We start from the raw sequence: 13,809 nt of genomic DNA on the forward strand, positions 1-13,809 counted from the left end.
GTGTCCTTCAACACGTTCATCTTCCATTTTCCTGTTAAGGGAAGCTTATTGAATTGCCTGCATTACAGCATAATGATTTAAAACTCAGGGTTTGGAGGTATGTGTTAGAGACGCAGTGTGGCTGGGTTTAAATCTCGTCTTTTGACATTTATTTGCCTTGTGACCTTGGGCAGATCACTTAATTGTTCTGTGCACTCAACATTCAGGATCCTCGTGAGGATTAAATGAGATTTCAAAAAATAAAGTGCTCACCTAGTGTATTGCCTGGCACACGACAAATGCTCAATAAACTCGATTATAATTTTTTCAACCTAAAAATAATAATGGGGCGCACAGGCTGCGGAAGGCCAAGACTTTTTGGGTTTTCTTGTTTTCACGTCAGGAGAGCCGAGGAGGAAAGCTCTAAAGGAGAGGTACCTGGAGAGAGGTGGAAAGAGGACAACTCTTAGGGACACTGAAGTCAGCCTAGGGCTTGGCCCCTTTAAGGAGGGCGGGGCCACGTGACCCAAAGGGTCACATGGCTAGTGGGAAAACATGGCTGCGCCCGCGCTAGGGCCGGCTGGAGGACGAGGCGCCGGGCTCGGTCTCGTCCTCTCTTTGCCTCTGCTCTTGCTGCTGGGCCGGGCGGCGGGGGGCGAAGAGGTCGGGGCCGAGGCGGGCGCGGCGTCCCTCGCGGGCTCGTGCGGTTGTGGCACTCCCCAGCGGCCCGGGGCCCATGGCAGCTCGGCGGCCGCGCACCGATACTCGCGGGAGGCGAACGCCCCAGGCTCGGTAGCCGGAGAGCGACCGTTCCCGCCCACCAAGGTGCTCTCTTGGTTCCCTAACGACGGGTGGGGGGCGCCGGGTTCCTCGACAGGGTTGGGATGGGTAAGGCCAGGGGTTGGAGGAAGGCAAGTAAAGATTATAATTACATTGCCAAATCGCGCACTTGCAGATCCAGTTTGTTGAGAAGTTCTTCCGCCCTCCGAAACGGGTGGGTCTTGGGGCTCTGCGTAATGCTGAGCATTAGGGAGTTTGGTTTGAGGACAGTTGTCTTTCCTTTTCTTACCTCTTATCTCGTGCTTCCTCGTTCTTGCACCCTGTCTTCTTGATGAGGTTCTCAGAATTTTAAGTCAGATAGATGTGGGTTTAAGTCCTGCGTTCCTCTCATTAATTGTGAAGGAATCAGGACACTGGGTGTCAGTGTTTCTAACCTTGTTGTTTACTTATCAGTAGTCTCTGACAGTAGACTCTGCTTCTTGACGACAAGGACTTGTCTTATTTATTCTGCTATTCCTAGCACTTTAGTACATGGGAAAGACTAAGTAAACAGTAGTTGTTTTATTACTATCGTTTATCTATACCTTGCACAGTGCCTGAATGTTTTATGTGCTAGGATATGTAAATAATAACATTAATAATAACTATTATTTAGTTCTTAGTTAAAACAAAAAATTAGTAACTGTTTCTTAGTTCTTACCATTGCAGGTATTTTGCATATTGGTATGGTTGTGAAAACAACTTAGATCTGCTGACTCCCAAAGTTCTTCTTCTTGAATACTAGTACACCCTTTCCAGCTTTTTCTGTCCAAGTTTTTTTTTTTCCTGTGGGTTAATTCTGACCAATTTTCAGTTCTTAGGTGAGAGGTAACATCCTCCTGCAGGCCTTACCCGACCTCTTTCCTTCCTTCCCCTTCAGTATTTCCATATGCTGCCGCAGTTGTACCTGTTTGCTCTGACATAACCATTGCTGAAGATATTTGTCTGTTGGTGTCTCTCCCCAGCTAGGTTGTGAGAGGGAGGGGAGTCAGGACTATAATTTTGTGACTTGGGTATAGAGTGTTAGGAGGTTGGTAGCTGGACTTCTCATTGTTTCTCCATCCTGTATAATTACTGGCCTTTAAAATGTTTCCTGTTGTTCCTCAGAGGATTCCCTGCATTATTAGTGTTTATCTTTTGTGTTGTGGGGAGCCTTGGTTACAGTTGTAGTGTGTGCTGGCCATACTTGATTTTAGTTCCTCTATAACTTGAATGGTAATTGATAATCAGTTTCTCTCTCCTCCTGCAGGGAAAGCCCTCTGTTTATCTGCTTTGTAACTAACAGGGGCGCTGTCTTATTTGCATGTACATTGGTCTGTGTCAAACTTTTGCCGAGAACCTTCTGGCCAGTACTGAACATTCCTCATTTTAAATGCTCCAATGTCCTATTGATTCCAGAATGTGATGTACGTATCATTATAAGATACACATTTTTCATCCCTTTAGAGTGGTTTCACGTCCGGACTGAGTATTGTGTGGGTCATCTTTGGCCATATCTTGCATTCATTTTATAAAGGGAAAAATATATAATTAATTAACTTATGTTTTGTATATGTGCATTTATTTTATGTTTATCTTCCCTTGCACTCAGTTTCTATAATGTTTGGCAGCATCCCAAGTTATTAGTAAACTAGCAGTTGTTGAGAACACAGCTCACAAGCCTTCAAGGACTCTTAAACTTAATGCTTGAACCTGAAGTAGACTTCTTATCAAGACAAAGGAATTCATAGGAGGCTGTTCTTTGTCTCTCTGTTTTCCTTGGTTTCAGATGTTTTAGTTCATGTGCAGATGACTTTGGCCTAATTCTGACACTTAGCCATTTATTCTGAATTCAGAAGTCCGATATTATGTGAGATACATGGTCGTAGTGATAACCTTTTATTTTCTTAATTTTCTTTCTTTTTTTAAATAAAAGGATTATTTTTTTGAGCAGTTTTAGGTTCACAACAAAATTGAGAGGAAGGTAAAGAGATTTCCCATATACCTACTGCCCCAACACAGGCATAGCCTTGCCCATTATCAAGATCCTCCACCACAGTGGTACATTTGTTACAATTGATAAACCTACACCGACATATCATAATCACCCAAAGTCTATACAGTTGACCCTTGAAAAACATGTGGGTTAGGGGCACTGGCCCCCTGTGTGGTCAAAAATCCTAGTATAACTTTACAGTTGGCCTTCCATACTTGTGGTTCTGCATTCCAGGATTCAACAAAGTGCAGGTCATGTAGTACTGAAGTATGTATCTATTGAAAAAATCTATGTATAAGTTGACCCTCGCAGTTCAAACCCATGTTGTTCAGGAGTCAACTGTAATTTACATTAGGGTTCACTGTTGGTGTTGAACATTTTATAGGTTTGGATGAATGTACAGCGACATATGTCCATCACTATAGTATCATACAGAATATTTTTATTGCCCTAAGAATCTTCTGTGCTCTGCCTCTTCATCCCTCTCCCTCCTCCCAAGCGGCCACCACTGATCTTTTTACTGTCTCCATAAGTTTTGCCTTTTCCAGAATGTCTTATAGTTGGAATCATATAGTATGTAGGCTCTTCAGATTGGCTTCCTTCACTTAGTAATATTCTTTTAAGTTTCCTATGTGTCTTTCCATAGCTTGATAGTTCTTTTATTTTTCATGCTGAATAATAATGTATTGTCTGGATGTACCACAGTTTATCCATTCACCTACTGAGAGGCATCTTGCTTGTTTCTGAGTTTTGGCAATTATGAATAAAGCTGCTATAAAAATCTGGGTGCAGGTTTTTTGTGTGGACATAAAATTTTCAACACCTTTGAGTAAATACCAAGGAATGTGATTGTTGGATCACATAGCAAGAGTATGCTTAGTTTTGTAAGAAACCACCAAACTGTCTTCCAAAGCGGCTGTGCCGTTGTGCATTCCTACTAGCAAGGCATGAGAATTCCTGTTGCTCCACACCCTTGTCAGCATTTGGTGTTGTCAGTTTTCAGATTTTGGCCATTCTAAGGTATGTAATGGTATCTTGTTTTAATTTTGCATTTTTTGGTTGACATACTGAGCATCTTTGCCACCTGTATATCTTCTTTGGAAGGTCCTTGGCCCATTTTTAATTGTATTATTTGTTTTCTTATTGTTGAGTTTTAAGAATTGTTTATTTTGGATAACAGTCCTTTATCAGATGTGTCATCAGCAACTATTTTCTCCCAGTCTGTTGCTTGTCTTCTCAATCTCTTGACATTGTCTTTTGAAGAGTGGTCTCTGTCTAGATTCTTTTTTTTTTTTTTGCACGTGGATGTCCAGTTGTACCAGCATTTGTTGAAGAGACTGCCTTAGCTCCATTGTATTGTCTTTGCTCCTTTGTCAAAGATCATTTGATTATATTTATGGAGGTCTATTTCTGGTCCCTCTCTGCTGTTCCATTAATATGTTTGGGTGTTCTTTAACTAATACATGTCTTGGCTACTGTAGTTTTATAGTAAGTTCATAGTGTCTTTCCTCCAACTTTGTTTTTCTCATCAATATTGTGTTGGTTCTTCTGGGTCTTTTGCCTCTCCATATAGACTTGAGTATCGTATTGTTGATATCGATCAAATAACTTGCTGGGATTTAGATTGAGGTTGTACTGAATCTATTTTTGTTTTCCGTTTATTTAGTTTAATTCAATAAATACTTATTTGGTACATGTATTATATAAGACTCTGTCCTGTGTTCTGGGCTTATAGAAAAGAAAGACCTATGCCCTACCCTCAAGGCATTGACTTGTTGGTAGACCTCTCTCTGTCTCTCTGTGTCTCTCTGTCTGTCTGTCTCTCTCTCTCTCTCTCTCTCTCACACACACACACTCTCTCTCTCTCTCTCTCACACACACACACACACACACACACACACACAAAATCACAGTTATATGCAAGCATCATTTTTCTATAGTGACAGTCCTGTAGGAGGAGTATGTACAAAGTACTTGGAGAGGAAGAAAGGATTCTTGTTTCCTGGACAAGTCAGGAAGTGCTCAAAGAAAAGACCAGATTAGGCTAGGCCTTGGAGGAGACACTTTCAGGAGTTAGGGATGGAAGGGCAGATTGAAGGACATTGCGAGAAGGAGAATAGCATGGGTACAAATGAAGCATTGTACAAGTGCATGGTGTGTTCTGGGATATGTAAGTAGTTTAAGGTTTCTGGGGGTGACATTTTCACCCTTTTTAATGTAACACTTTTTAGGTGTGAGTCTTTTTTAAAAAATATTCTAATCAATTTAATGAACACTTGCCAAGTGCTATTTACAGAGAAGTAAATAGCACTGGGCTTTACCCTCAAGGAATTTAGGTTTCACTAGAAAGTTATGGCAGTAAGAATTGTCTGGGAAACAATATAGATATTTTCAAATTTTACTTAACTTCCCTCCGGTTAAAAAATATTTTACTTAAAAAATAATTAAGTTAAGTAAAAAATATTTTACTTAAAAAATAATTAAGTTAAGTAAAAAATATTTACTTAACTTCCCTCCGGTTAAAAAATGCTCCTTGAGAAAACTATTCTAACAATGTTCTGTACAGCTTATTATTTTATAAAAAGGTATCAAAATGTTTTAATCTCCATTATCTTTTAAAAGAGTTGTTTGAAAAGGCATTGAAGATCATGAGACAATAAAATTGTACGTGGTATCTCTGTATATGTGGGTAAAGTCAGTCAGTTTCCTGTCTGAGGATGGTTTGATCGGGTAATGCTTACCCAGGTGTCAAGACACGATTGAATACCATCTCTTCTATGACCCCTTTCTTCCAGGAAGAAGTGGTGTTTCTATCCTCTAAATTCTCATAGCATTTTGTCAATGTCTGATGGAAACTTGTATATTTTCTGTAAAGTAGTGTTATTTGTGTAATTGTCTGATATCTCTTTCTACACGGGAAGCAATTTTTTAGACCTGTTTTAATGTCTGTATCCTCCAAGCGCTTTACACATTTAGGCATCGTGTAACAATTTCTGGAATGATCTTTTACCTTTTTTTGTTGGTTACAATATTGAGAAACTGCCAGGGGAATTAAGGGTATGAGTTACTTTTTAAAGAAACCTTTGGAAAGCAGTCTTTTTGCTGTATCTTATCCTCCCCAGGATCCTGTGAGATATTATCCCCCACTTTACAGATGTGACAACTGAGGCTGAATAGAATCATGAAATCCCAGGGCTTGAAGGAACTTTAATGCCATTTCATCTATGATTAGTGACAGGATGATATAGGTAGGTAAGCCCTGCATAGATAGATAAGACAGCAGCTTGTGGGCAGATCCAGGGAGCTTGCGTCTCTTGTTATTCACCCAGCTTTCTGCGGAGCCTTTACCTTTTTACTTAGGTTTGAGGAGAGGAAAGAAGGAAAAAGGAGAAGTGCTACACAAAAGAGTTGCCTATAAACTTATTTCATTTTTGTGTGTAAAACAAAAGTCCCACAGAAGCAAGTGAAAGAAAAGATTCTTAAAACTAGCTTAGTAGGCTGATAAAGAAGTGTGGGTAGGGACGTTTATGGGCTCTCATGGCTGGGAAGTTCATGTGCAGATATGGTCCCAGACACAGCTGGATGCAGGGCCTCAGGCAGCATCTCCAGATCTCTCTTTTTGGCTCTCTCTTGGCAGCTCCTGTTTCTTCTATGTTGGCTTCATTTTTAGGTAGTATTCCTTCTAATGATCAAAGAGCTGGAAGAGAAAGAGTTTTCTTTCCCTCATAGCTCCAGCAAAAGTTCTGAGATTAACTTTGATTGGGTCGTGGGCCTATCCCTGATTACATCTCTGTGGTCAAAAGAATGTGGTAATTGGCTAGGCCTGAGTCATGGGGCAGGGGCGGGGTGTGTGTGTGTGTGAGGGGAGTGGGGGGCATGCAGCAGTGTCATCCAGCTCCACCTGAGACATGTACTTAGTTGAAGAAGTGGTTTTCAAAGAGCTGTCACTTGCTCTTACAAGAACAGGAGGGAATGGGTGCCAGGTGGGCAAAAATCATAGATGTCCACTGCACCTGGCCAGAGTGTGTAGCTCAAATATGGTCCTAGTGATAAGAGCGTTGCTTTGACTCACCTGTCCTTTTGGCTTGCTTGGCAGTGGCAGAAACTGATGTGCCAGAAGGGGTTTTAACTTACCTCCAAGGACGAATGGATTGTTTGAATCTGGACCTTCATGAAGGTCCACACTGATCAAAATGGTTCTTTGTATTTGGTTTAGGAGTGTGAGACCTGATGCTCTGGATTTCACTAGAACGACATTCTACATTTGTAGGACAGAGACTTCATCAGTGAAAATTGGGAATTATGATACAGTCAGAGCCATGCAGGCTATTTTTATCTCTAGCCTCCAGAATGGAAACTTGGCTTATTCATTGCTGGCTATCTCTGATGGTTAATGAAAGAAAAAAAAATTAAGCCTGGAGTCCACAGTGGAAGTTGTGATTGTATTAGCATTGTTGGTGCTCACCTTGAGGGAGAGTGGGATGAAAAACTGAGATAATTGTAAAACTTCATTGGGAACAATGGGCACAGTTTCCTGTAGGCCTTGTGTTTGCACCTTGGGATGAACAGCCGTTCTGAGAAAAGGACCTACTTGTCTGCTGCTGGAAAGCTTTTTTTTTCTTCTTAAAGTCCTTTAGGAAACATGAAACCTTTTATTAGATCATTTTAATAATCATTTTAAGCTTTCGTCTGCAGGCTTCTATTTTTCTTCTTCTTTGCAGAGCTGCTTGAAATTCTGACTTCTCATCTCGACTGAGGAATCTTGTGTCCCAGATGCTTGGAGAATAATGAGAATAATGTGGGAACCTAGTTCAGTCTTTGAGCAGAGTCTCTTAAACAGGTTTCACTGTGATGCAGGCATGCTATTCATGTCTGGGATGGTGTTATAAAAGAAAGAGAATTTTTATAATTAGGAATAATTCAAATGATACATTTTTCATTGTATCCGTGATGTCACTCTTTCAGTCAACGAAGTTTCTTCATCCATCCATCCCCCCCACTCCCTTCCTTCCTTCCTTCCTTCCTTCCTTCCTTCCTTGCTGCCTTCTTTCCTTCCTTCCGTGAATTATGCACCGTACTGGGAGCTGGGGACATAGAAGTGAAAACTTTATTTCTGGTCCCCAAGGAGCCTGGGATCTAGGGCAGGTAAAAACAAGCCATTAAAGTATGTACAGTGTGTGTCGGTTGTTTAGAGAGGTGTTTATCAGAGGATCCCAAATGAGGGGGATATGCCCAGCCAGCAGAGGGAAATGCAGGCAGGAAAGGCCTTCTGTAGGAGGTGATCGTTGAGCATTGATGTTATTCACAAGAGATGAAGTGCAGGTGGAGTACAGGGTGAGAGAGGTGGGGAGAGATTAGGCTCTGATGCTGAGATATTTAACCCTCAAAGGTGCTGGGGATCCCTGAAGAATTTAAGTAGGAAAGTGGTATAATCAGATTGACACTTTATTGTTTGTTATTTTGAATAGAGTACATGGTTTTAAAATTACAAAAAAAATTCTGTAGAAGGGTATATAGTGAAAAATTTTCCACTTATGTAATAACCTTCCCCTCAGACAACCACTGCATGAGTTTCTTGAATACCTTCCCAGAGCCGTGTTCTGCAAATGTAAGCAAATACAAAAAAATATGTGAATCTATGTTCTCCTGCCCACCTCCTTTTCACGCAAATGATAACACACCATGCTTTCTAGGGTGCACCTTGCTTTGTTCACTTTCCTCTTCATCGTGGTGAGATCTCTCCATATCAATATATTAAAAGTGTCTTTTTATTCCTGTTGTTTTCCTTCTTTTCCTTTTCTTATGGCTGCCTAATTTTCCATTTTCTGGGTGGCCCACAATTTAGTTAATCATTCCAATATTGAAAAATATTTAGGTTGTTTCCAGTCTTTTTCTGTTCCAAGCAGAGCCTCAGTAAGTTGTGTGGGATACAGAAGACAGATATTTTGAAAAGTTCAGTAGGGGCTTAAATACTTGTATGAATGATTGAAAGGAAGGTTGATGGCTTAGAGAGGAGCCAGGAGAAATGTGAAGGGATGAGACTGGAGGCAAGGAGACAATTGTGAGGCTACAGCATTAATCGAGGAAAAGAAAAGGGGAGAGGACAGAGGGATATATATTTAGGATACCCAGTAAAACTGGATGACCGCTGTAATGTTGGATTTCCCAAGTGATGCTGAGGATGGACCTGTGTTTCTTAACTGAAAATTTTCGGTGTGATCCTCAGATCTTATGTTTAGTGCTAGGAAAACATGTGAAGAAAGCAGCCTCGGTTGCTACCCTCTTGGTGTTTAGAGGTTATGTGAAACAGTAGATAGGAACAATTAGAGTTTTAATAAGGTATTAAATAAGGACAAGACATGGTCCTTTAGTAAACCTTTTAGATTTTCCATTTCAATGATTTGTCTTTTCCATTATCATTGGGAACCTAGATTCGCTCAGTGGGTTTTTTAATATATTATATATGGGGACTTCCCTGGTGGTCCAGTGGTTAAGACTGCGCTTCCACTGCAGGGGGCGCGGGTTGCCCTGGTCGGGGAACTAAGATCCCACATGCCGTGTGGCCAAAAAAAAAAAAAAAAAAAAGTTAAAAAAAAATATTGTATTTGGCATTTTTATATTTGCTTTTAAAAATAATTTAAAAGAAATATGGACATAATAAAGGACAAAAATGCACAAATGTATAAAGAAGTGGAATATTCTCCCTGCCTCTGCACTGCAGCCATTAGCAGCTTGGTGACTGTTGCTCCAGACCTGTTTCCATGGCGTGTGCAGATGTGTATTATGTAGCGTTTTTCCTGAAGAAATCACTACCCTAAAGAATTTTCACTTCTTTTTGTGACTAATCATTCATTGGAGTACGCCATGATTTTACTTACTTCACAGTGGCTTTTGTGGCGGAGGTTGGCTCGCTGTTGGGTGCTTACTGTGTGCTGGCGCTCTACACTTGACCCAGGTTCACTCTGGCGGTGACGGCCTGACTTCCCGTGTTTCCCCTTTTGCTGCAGATGGTCCCCATCCCTGCCGGAGTATTTACAATGGGCACAGATGATCCTCAGATAAAGCAGGATGGGGAAGCACCTGCGAGGAGAGTTGCTATTGATGCCTTTTACATGGATGCCTATGAAGTCAGTAATGCTGAATTTGAGAAGTTTGTGAACTCAACTGGCTATTTGACAGAGGTAATGGGGTTGGAATGGGGAGGAAGAACTTTATTAGCTGACCGCTTTTTCCTATGTGCCCAGTGCTGTGACAGGCATTTTCTGTATATTTCATGTAATTTTTGTTCTCATAGCAACCCAGTGAGGCAGCTTGATTTTCAGGTGGCAAACTGGGGATTAGCAAAGTGATTTGCCCCGAGTCCCACAGCTGGTTAGTGGTGGAGCTGGGATTCAGGCCTGGCCAGTGTGACCCCAGGAGCTGTCTTCTTAACCGTTATGCTCTAGTGTGTCAGTGCTTTAATCTTCCAAAGAGCGTCACTGTCCTCTCAGGCTTTTTGAGATGATAGCATGTAAAGTAAGGCCACTTCTCCCTCTCAAAAAATTATAGTTTGGATGTTCCAGAAGCATTGCATAATTCAGAAGTAATAGATGCAGAAGTGCAGCTTTTCATTTTTGCGGTTTTATTCCAGTGCCTGACGACTCATAAGCTTTCCTTTGGCAGTTCCAGGCTTTATCCTGTGGTCACTGAATCACAGAGCAAGGTTCTGCAAGTGGATGTTTGTCCTAAACGGGAATAGGAAGAGAGAGGCTTTCTAGTTTATGAAAGTTTCTGTGAGTGTCTAAAATATCCTTGTTATGTAGGTTTCCCATTTTTTTCTTACCAAAGGACTCTACCCTACCCTTGCCTTCAGTTTGTGGAGTCCCTGTCCTTGTTTTTGTTTTTTCCCAGGCCAGAACATCTTCCTTTCTTTAAAAAAAAAATTTCAGAGCGAATGCTGAAAGCAAAACAGCATCCAAATTTGGTTTTGCATTTCTTTGGAATTTCTTAAAATATACAAAGTAGTTGTCTTTTTGTACCTATTTGTAGTAAGAAGTTGCTGTTCCTTTTGTTTCATGAGGATACTCTCAGGTCAGGTTCCTCAGTAGTCTGATGAAGTTAGAAGTGGGCTTCTAAGGCAAGAAGCTTCCCTTCGACTAGGGTTCCCATCAAGACTAGATAGAATAAGCAGAGTTTAGGGCATCTAGGAGCATGGATGGGGAAATACTGCATCTGGATTTCTATTACCCTCTAACTGAAGTTCAGCATTTCCTTCAGTTAGGAATAGACAACATACCACAGTAGTGGCAGCAGTGCCTATGACTTTATCACCAATAGAAATCACAGACATTTTGTATCCCATTATTGTTGTTGCAGAGATCATAAAATATTGTTTGTCTTCATCCTCACTTTAGAAATGATAATTATGAGACCTGCCACTGGATCTTATTTAATGTATTATTTATACATATTTATATTTAATGTATAGATATATATAACATATATGTATATGTTACTATAGCACAAATTTGTTTTACTAATATTTCGATATAACTAGTTTTCTTTGTAATTGTATTGATTTTATTTTATACACTTAAACATTTCATTCTGAGAAGGAGATCCTTAAGCTTCACCATACTGCCAAAGGGGTCCAGGGTACAAAAACGGTTAAAACCCCTGCTTTGGATAAAATACTTCATATTATTATGGCATTCATGTTTCTTTTCTTCCATTTCTCCAACTTCATTTTATATCACATTTCCCTTGCTCACCATGTTCTAGCCCTGCTGTTCTTGTTTCTATTCCTTGCAGACTTGACACTCGTTCCCATCTTGGGGGTGCAGCCCATACTTTCCCCCTGCTTGGAATTTCCTGACCCCGTTGCCTGTCCCCCTTTTGCGTGGCTGGCTCCTTCTCATTCTCGAGTCATCTCAGCTTAAATATCCCTCTCAGGGAGGCTTCCTCTGCCCACCCTATCAAAAGGAGGCTTCTCTCTATACTCTCTGCCTTACAGGGTTGAGTAAAGTTGTAATTATATTCTTCCTTTCTTTGTTTGACTTGACTTTTGTTTGTGGCCCCATATGTGAGTGCTCTAAGGACAGAGACCATGCCTCTGTAATATTGACCTTGTATCTCTGTCATTTAGCCCAAAGCCAGGCTTCTGATAGGTGTTTGGTACATGTTGTTGAGTGAAGGAATGGTCTGGGTTCTCAGGCATGGTGATGCTACAAGGGAATACAGAAATAAGAGCTGGGGTGGAGAAAAGATGATGAGCTCTAATCAGCAAAAGGAGTTTGAGGTGCTCATAAAGCTGGAAATACAGGGATCTAGTAGGCCGTTAATATCATGTGGTGAGGAGAGGAGAGGACTGGAGGTGGAGATACGAACATCATTTGAAATGCCGGTGGTGGTTAAAATCATGGGATTTCAAGAGTTTGTCCAGCAGCAGGTCGGTGTATCTCACCGTGTGATCTCTTAGACCACCTGTATTAGAATCACCAGCTTATCTGTTCACACGGGCAGGTTCCTTGGCCTCACCCCAGACCTACAGAATCAGGACCTCTGGGCTTGGAGAGCAGTGCTGTGTAGCTATAACAAGCTGGCCAGGTGATCTCAACTGCACAAAGCCTGAGGGCCACTGGTGTAGAGTAAGAAGAGCAGAGAGCCAGGGCAGAGTGCTGGGGAGGAACAGTGTCTTAGGGGCAAGAAGAAGTGCCCATGTATTTCAGGAGATGAGAAGGAGTCTGAAATGGAGGAAGAAAACTAGAAGAGTAGAATCATGGAGACCAAGAGACTACATTGGGTGTTTCCAGAACTGGGGTCATATGCAACAAAGAAAACCAGGTAGATATGGACTTGAGACAGTAATGGTAAATAAAAATGATTAAAATACAGATTTCCATCTGGTGCTTGAATTGGCCACTTGAGATGTATAAGCACAGTGGACACCTCAGTGGAGTGTGTCAGAATATCAACAAACAGTGCCATTTACTTCTTTTAGCTAGGTTCCAGGAGCAGAACAAAGGACAAAGGTTGATTATGTAATCTGACATGTAAAGAATCCTGTTATTTTCCAAAGTCATTTGTAATACTTGGGGAGATGTGTTTCCATCAACAGAAACAATCACAGTCTCAGTAGCTAATCTCTTCCAGTCTGCATTCTTATCAGCTAAATGAGCCTTAAATAAAAATGGTCTCTCTAAGTGACAGTAACCTGTTTTAACAGGAAGCCACATGCTTTTAGGTCATTTGGGAGGTTATAAGACAAATCTAAGTTCATTTGGACAAGAAGAACCCCTTTAGTAGCGTACAGAGAAAATGGCACATGTGAAATATGTTACTACAACCTTTTCTGGATTTTTATTTCCTTCCTTTCCTTTAGGCTGAGAAGTTTGGTGACTCCTTTGTCTTTGAAGGCATGTTGAGTGAGCAAGTGAAGTCTGATATCCAACAGGCAGTAAGTAATGTTTAAACAGGCTCTCATATTTCTCTATTGCTCATTGGAAAGGGCTTGGGTGAAAAATCCAAACTACCAGCCCCGCCACCCCCCCCAAAAAAAAATAAACGCCTCACCATTTTCCTGCTATAGATTTGCCCGTAGAACAGGCCTATGGGACCAGGGCACCTTATCTTGAGGAAAATGGCACAAACCTGGGACAGTATCTGAAGTGTTAGGTCTGACGTGAGCTTCTGTCTTGTGCACCTGAGTATAAGTGGAGCTCAGCTGGGCTTTAGACACTTCTGGGTTTCTTTTGCTCATAGCCATTTCTAGAATGGAGGGTTAAATGTGCATGTTTTTTACTTCTATTCTTAAAGTCTTGGTCTCATCAGGTTCTGGTATGGAGAGAGAGCTTCCTATTTAAACATTCCTGAATTCACTTGATCAGAGTAGTAGTTATGAAAGTGGCCCTTTGCTGTGGATGTACACAGGAAATTGAATCCAGGACCTGGTCCTTAGCATCCAGGGTATACCTTCTCTCATAAAGGGATCCAGGGAAATCATGGAGACTGGACTAGGTCTCCATAAGCCCCTGTGTGGTGAGTGGAACTTGGGATTT

The 13,809-nt window shown here is 41.2% G+C and overlaps 1 protein-coding gene across 2 annotated transcripts in view; it reads left to right on the plus strand.

Annotated features, from left to right (window-relative positions):
- Nucleotides 1-533: 533 nt before the first annotated feature.
- Nucleotides 534-13,809, plus strand: part of SUMF1 (sulfatase modifying factor 1) — a 118,644-nt gene continuing 105,368 nt past the window's right edge. The window contains exons 1-3 of one of the 2 annotated variants that reach the window (XM_082848883.1): nucleotides 534-804; nucleotides 9,781-9,954; nucleotides 13,134-13,208. In XM_082848883.1, coding sequence (XP_082705009.1) covers nucleotides 535-804; nucleotides 9,781-9,954; nucleotides 13,134-13,208 — 519 coding nt within the window. In that variant the 5' untranslated portion in view covers nucleotide 534. The remainder of the gene's footprint in view (nucleotides 805-9,780; nucleotides 9,955-13,133; nucleotides 13,209-13,809) is intronic. The other variant, XM_082848884.1, reaches the window with a different exon arrangement.

Source organism: Leucopleurus acutus (assembly GCF_964270905.1).
Source record: "Leucopleurus acutus genome assembly, chromosome: 10".
NCBI classification, from domain to species: Eukaryota; Metazoa; Chordata; class Mammalia; order Artiodactyla; family Delphinidae; genus Leucopleurus; species Leucopleurus acutus.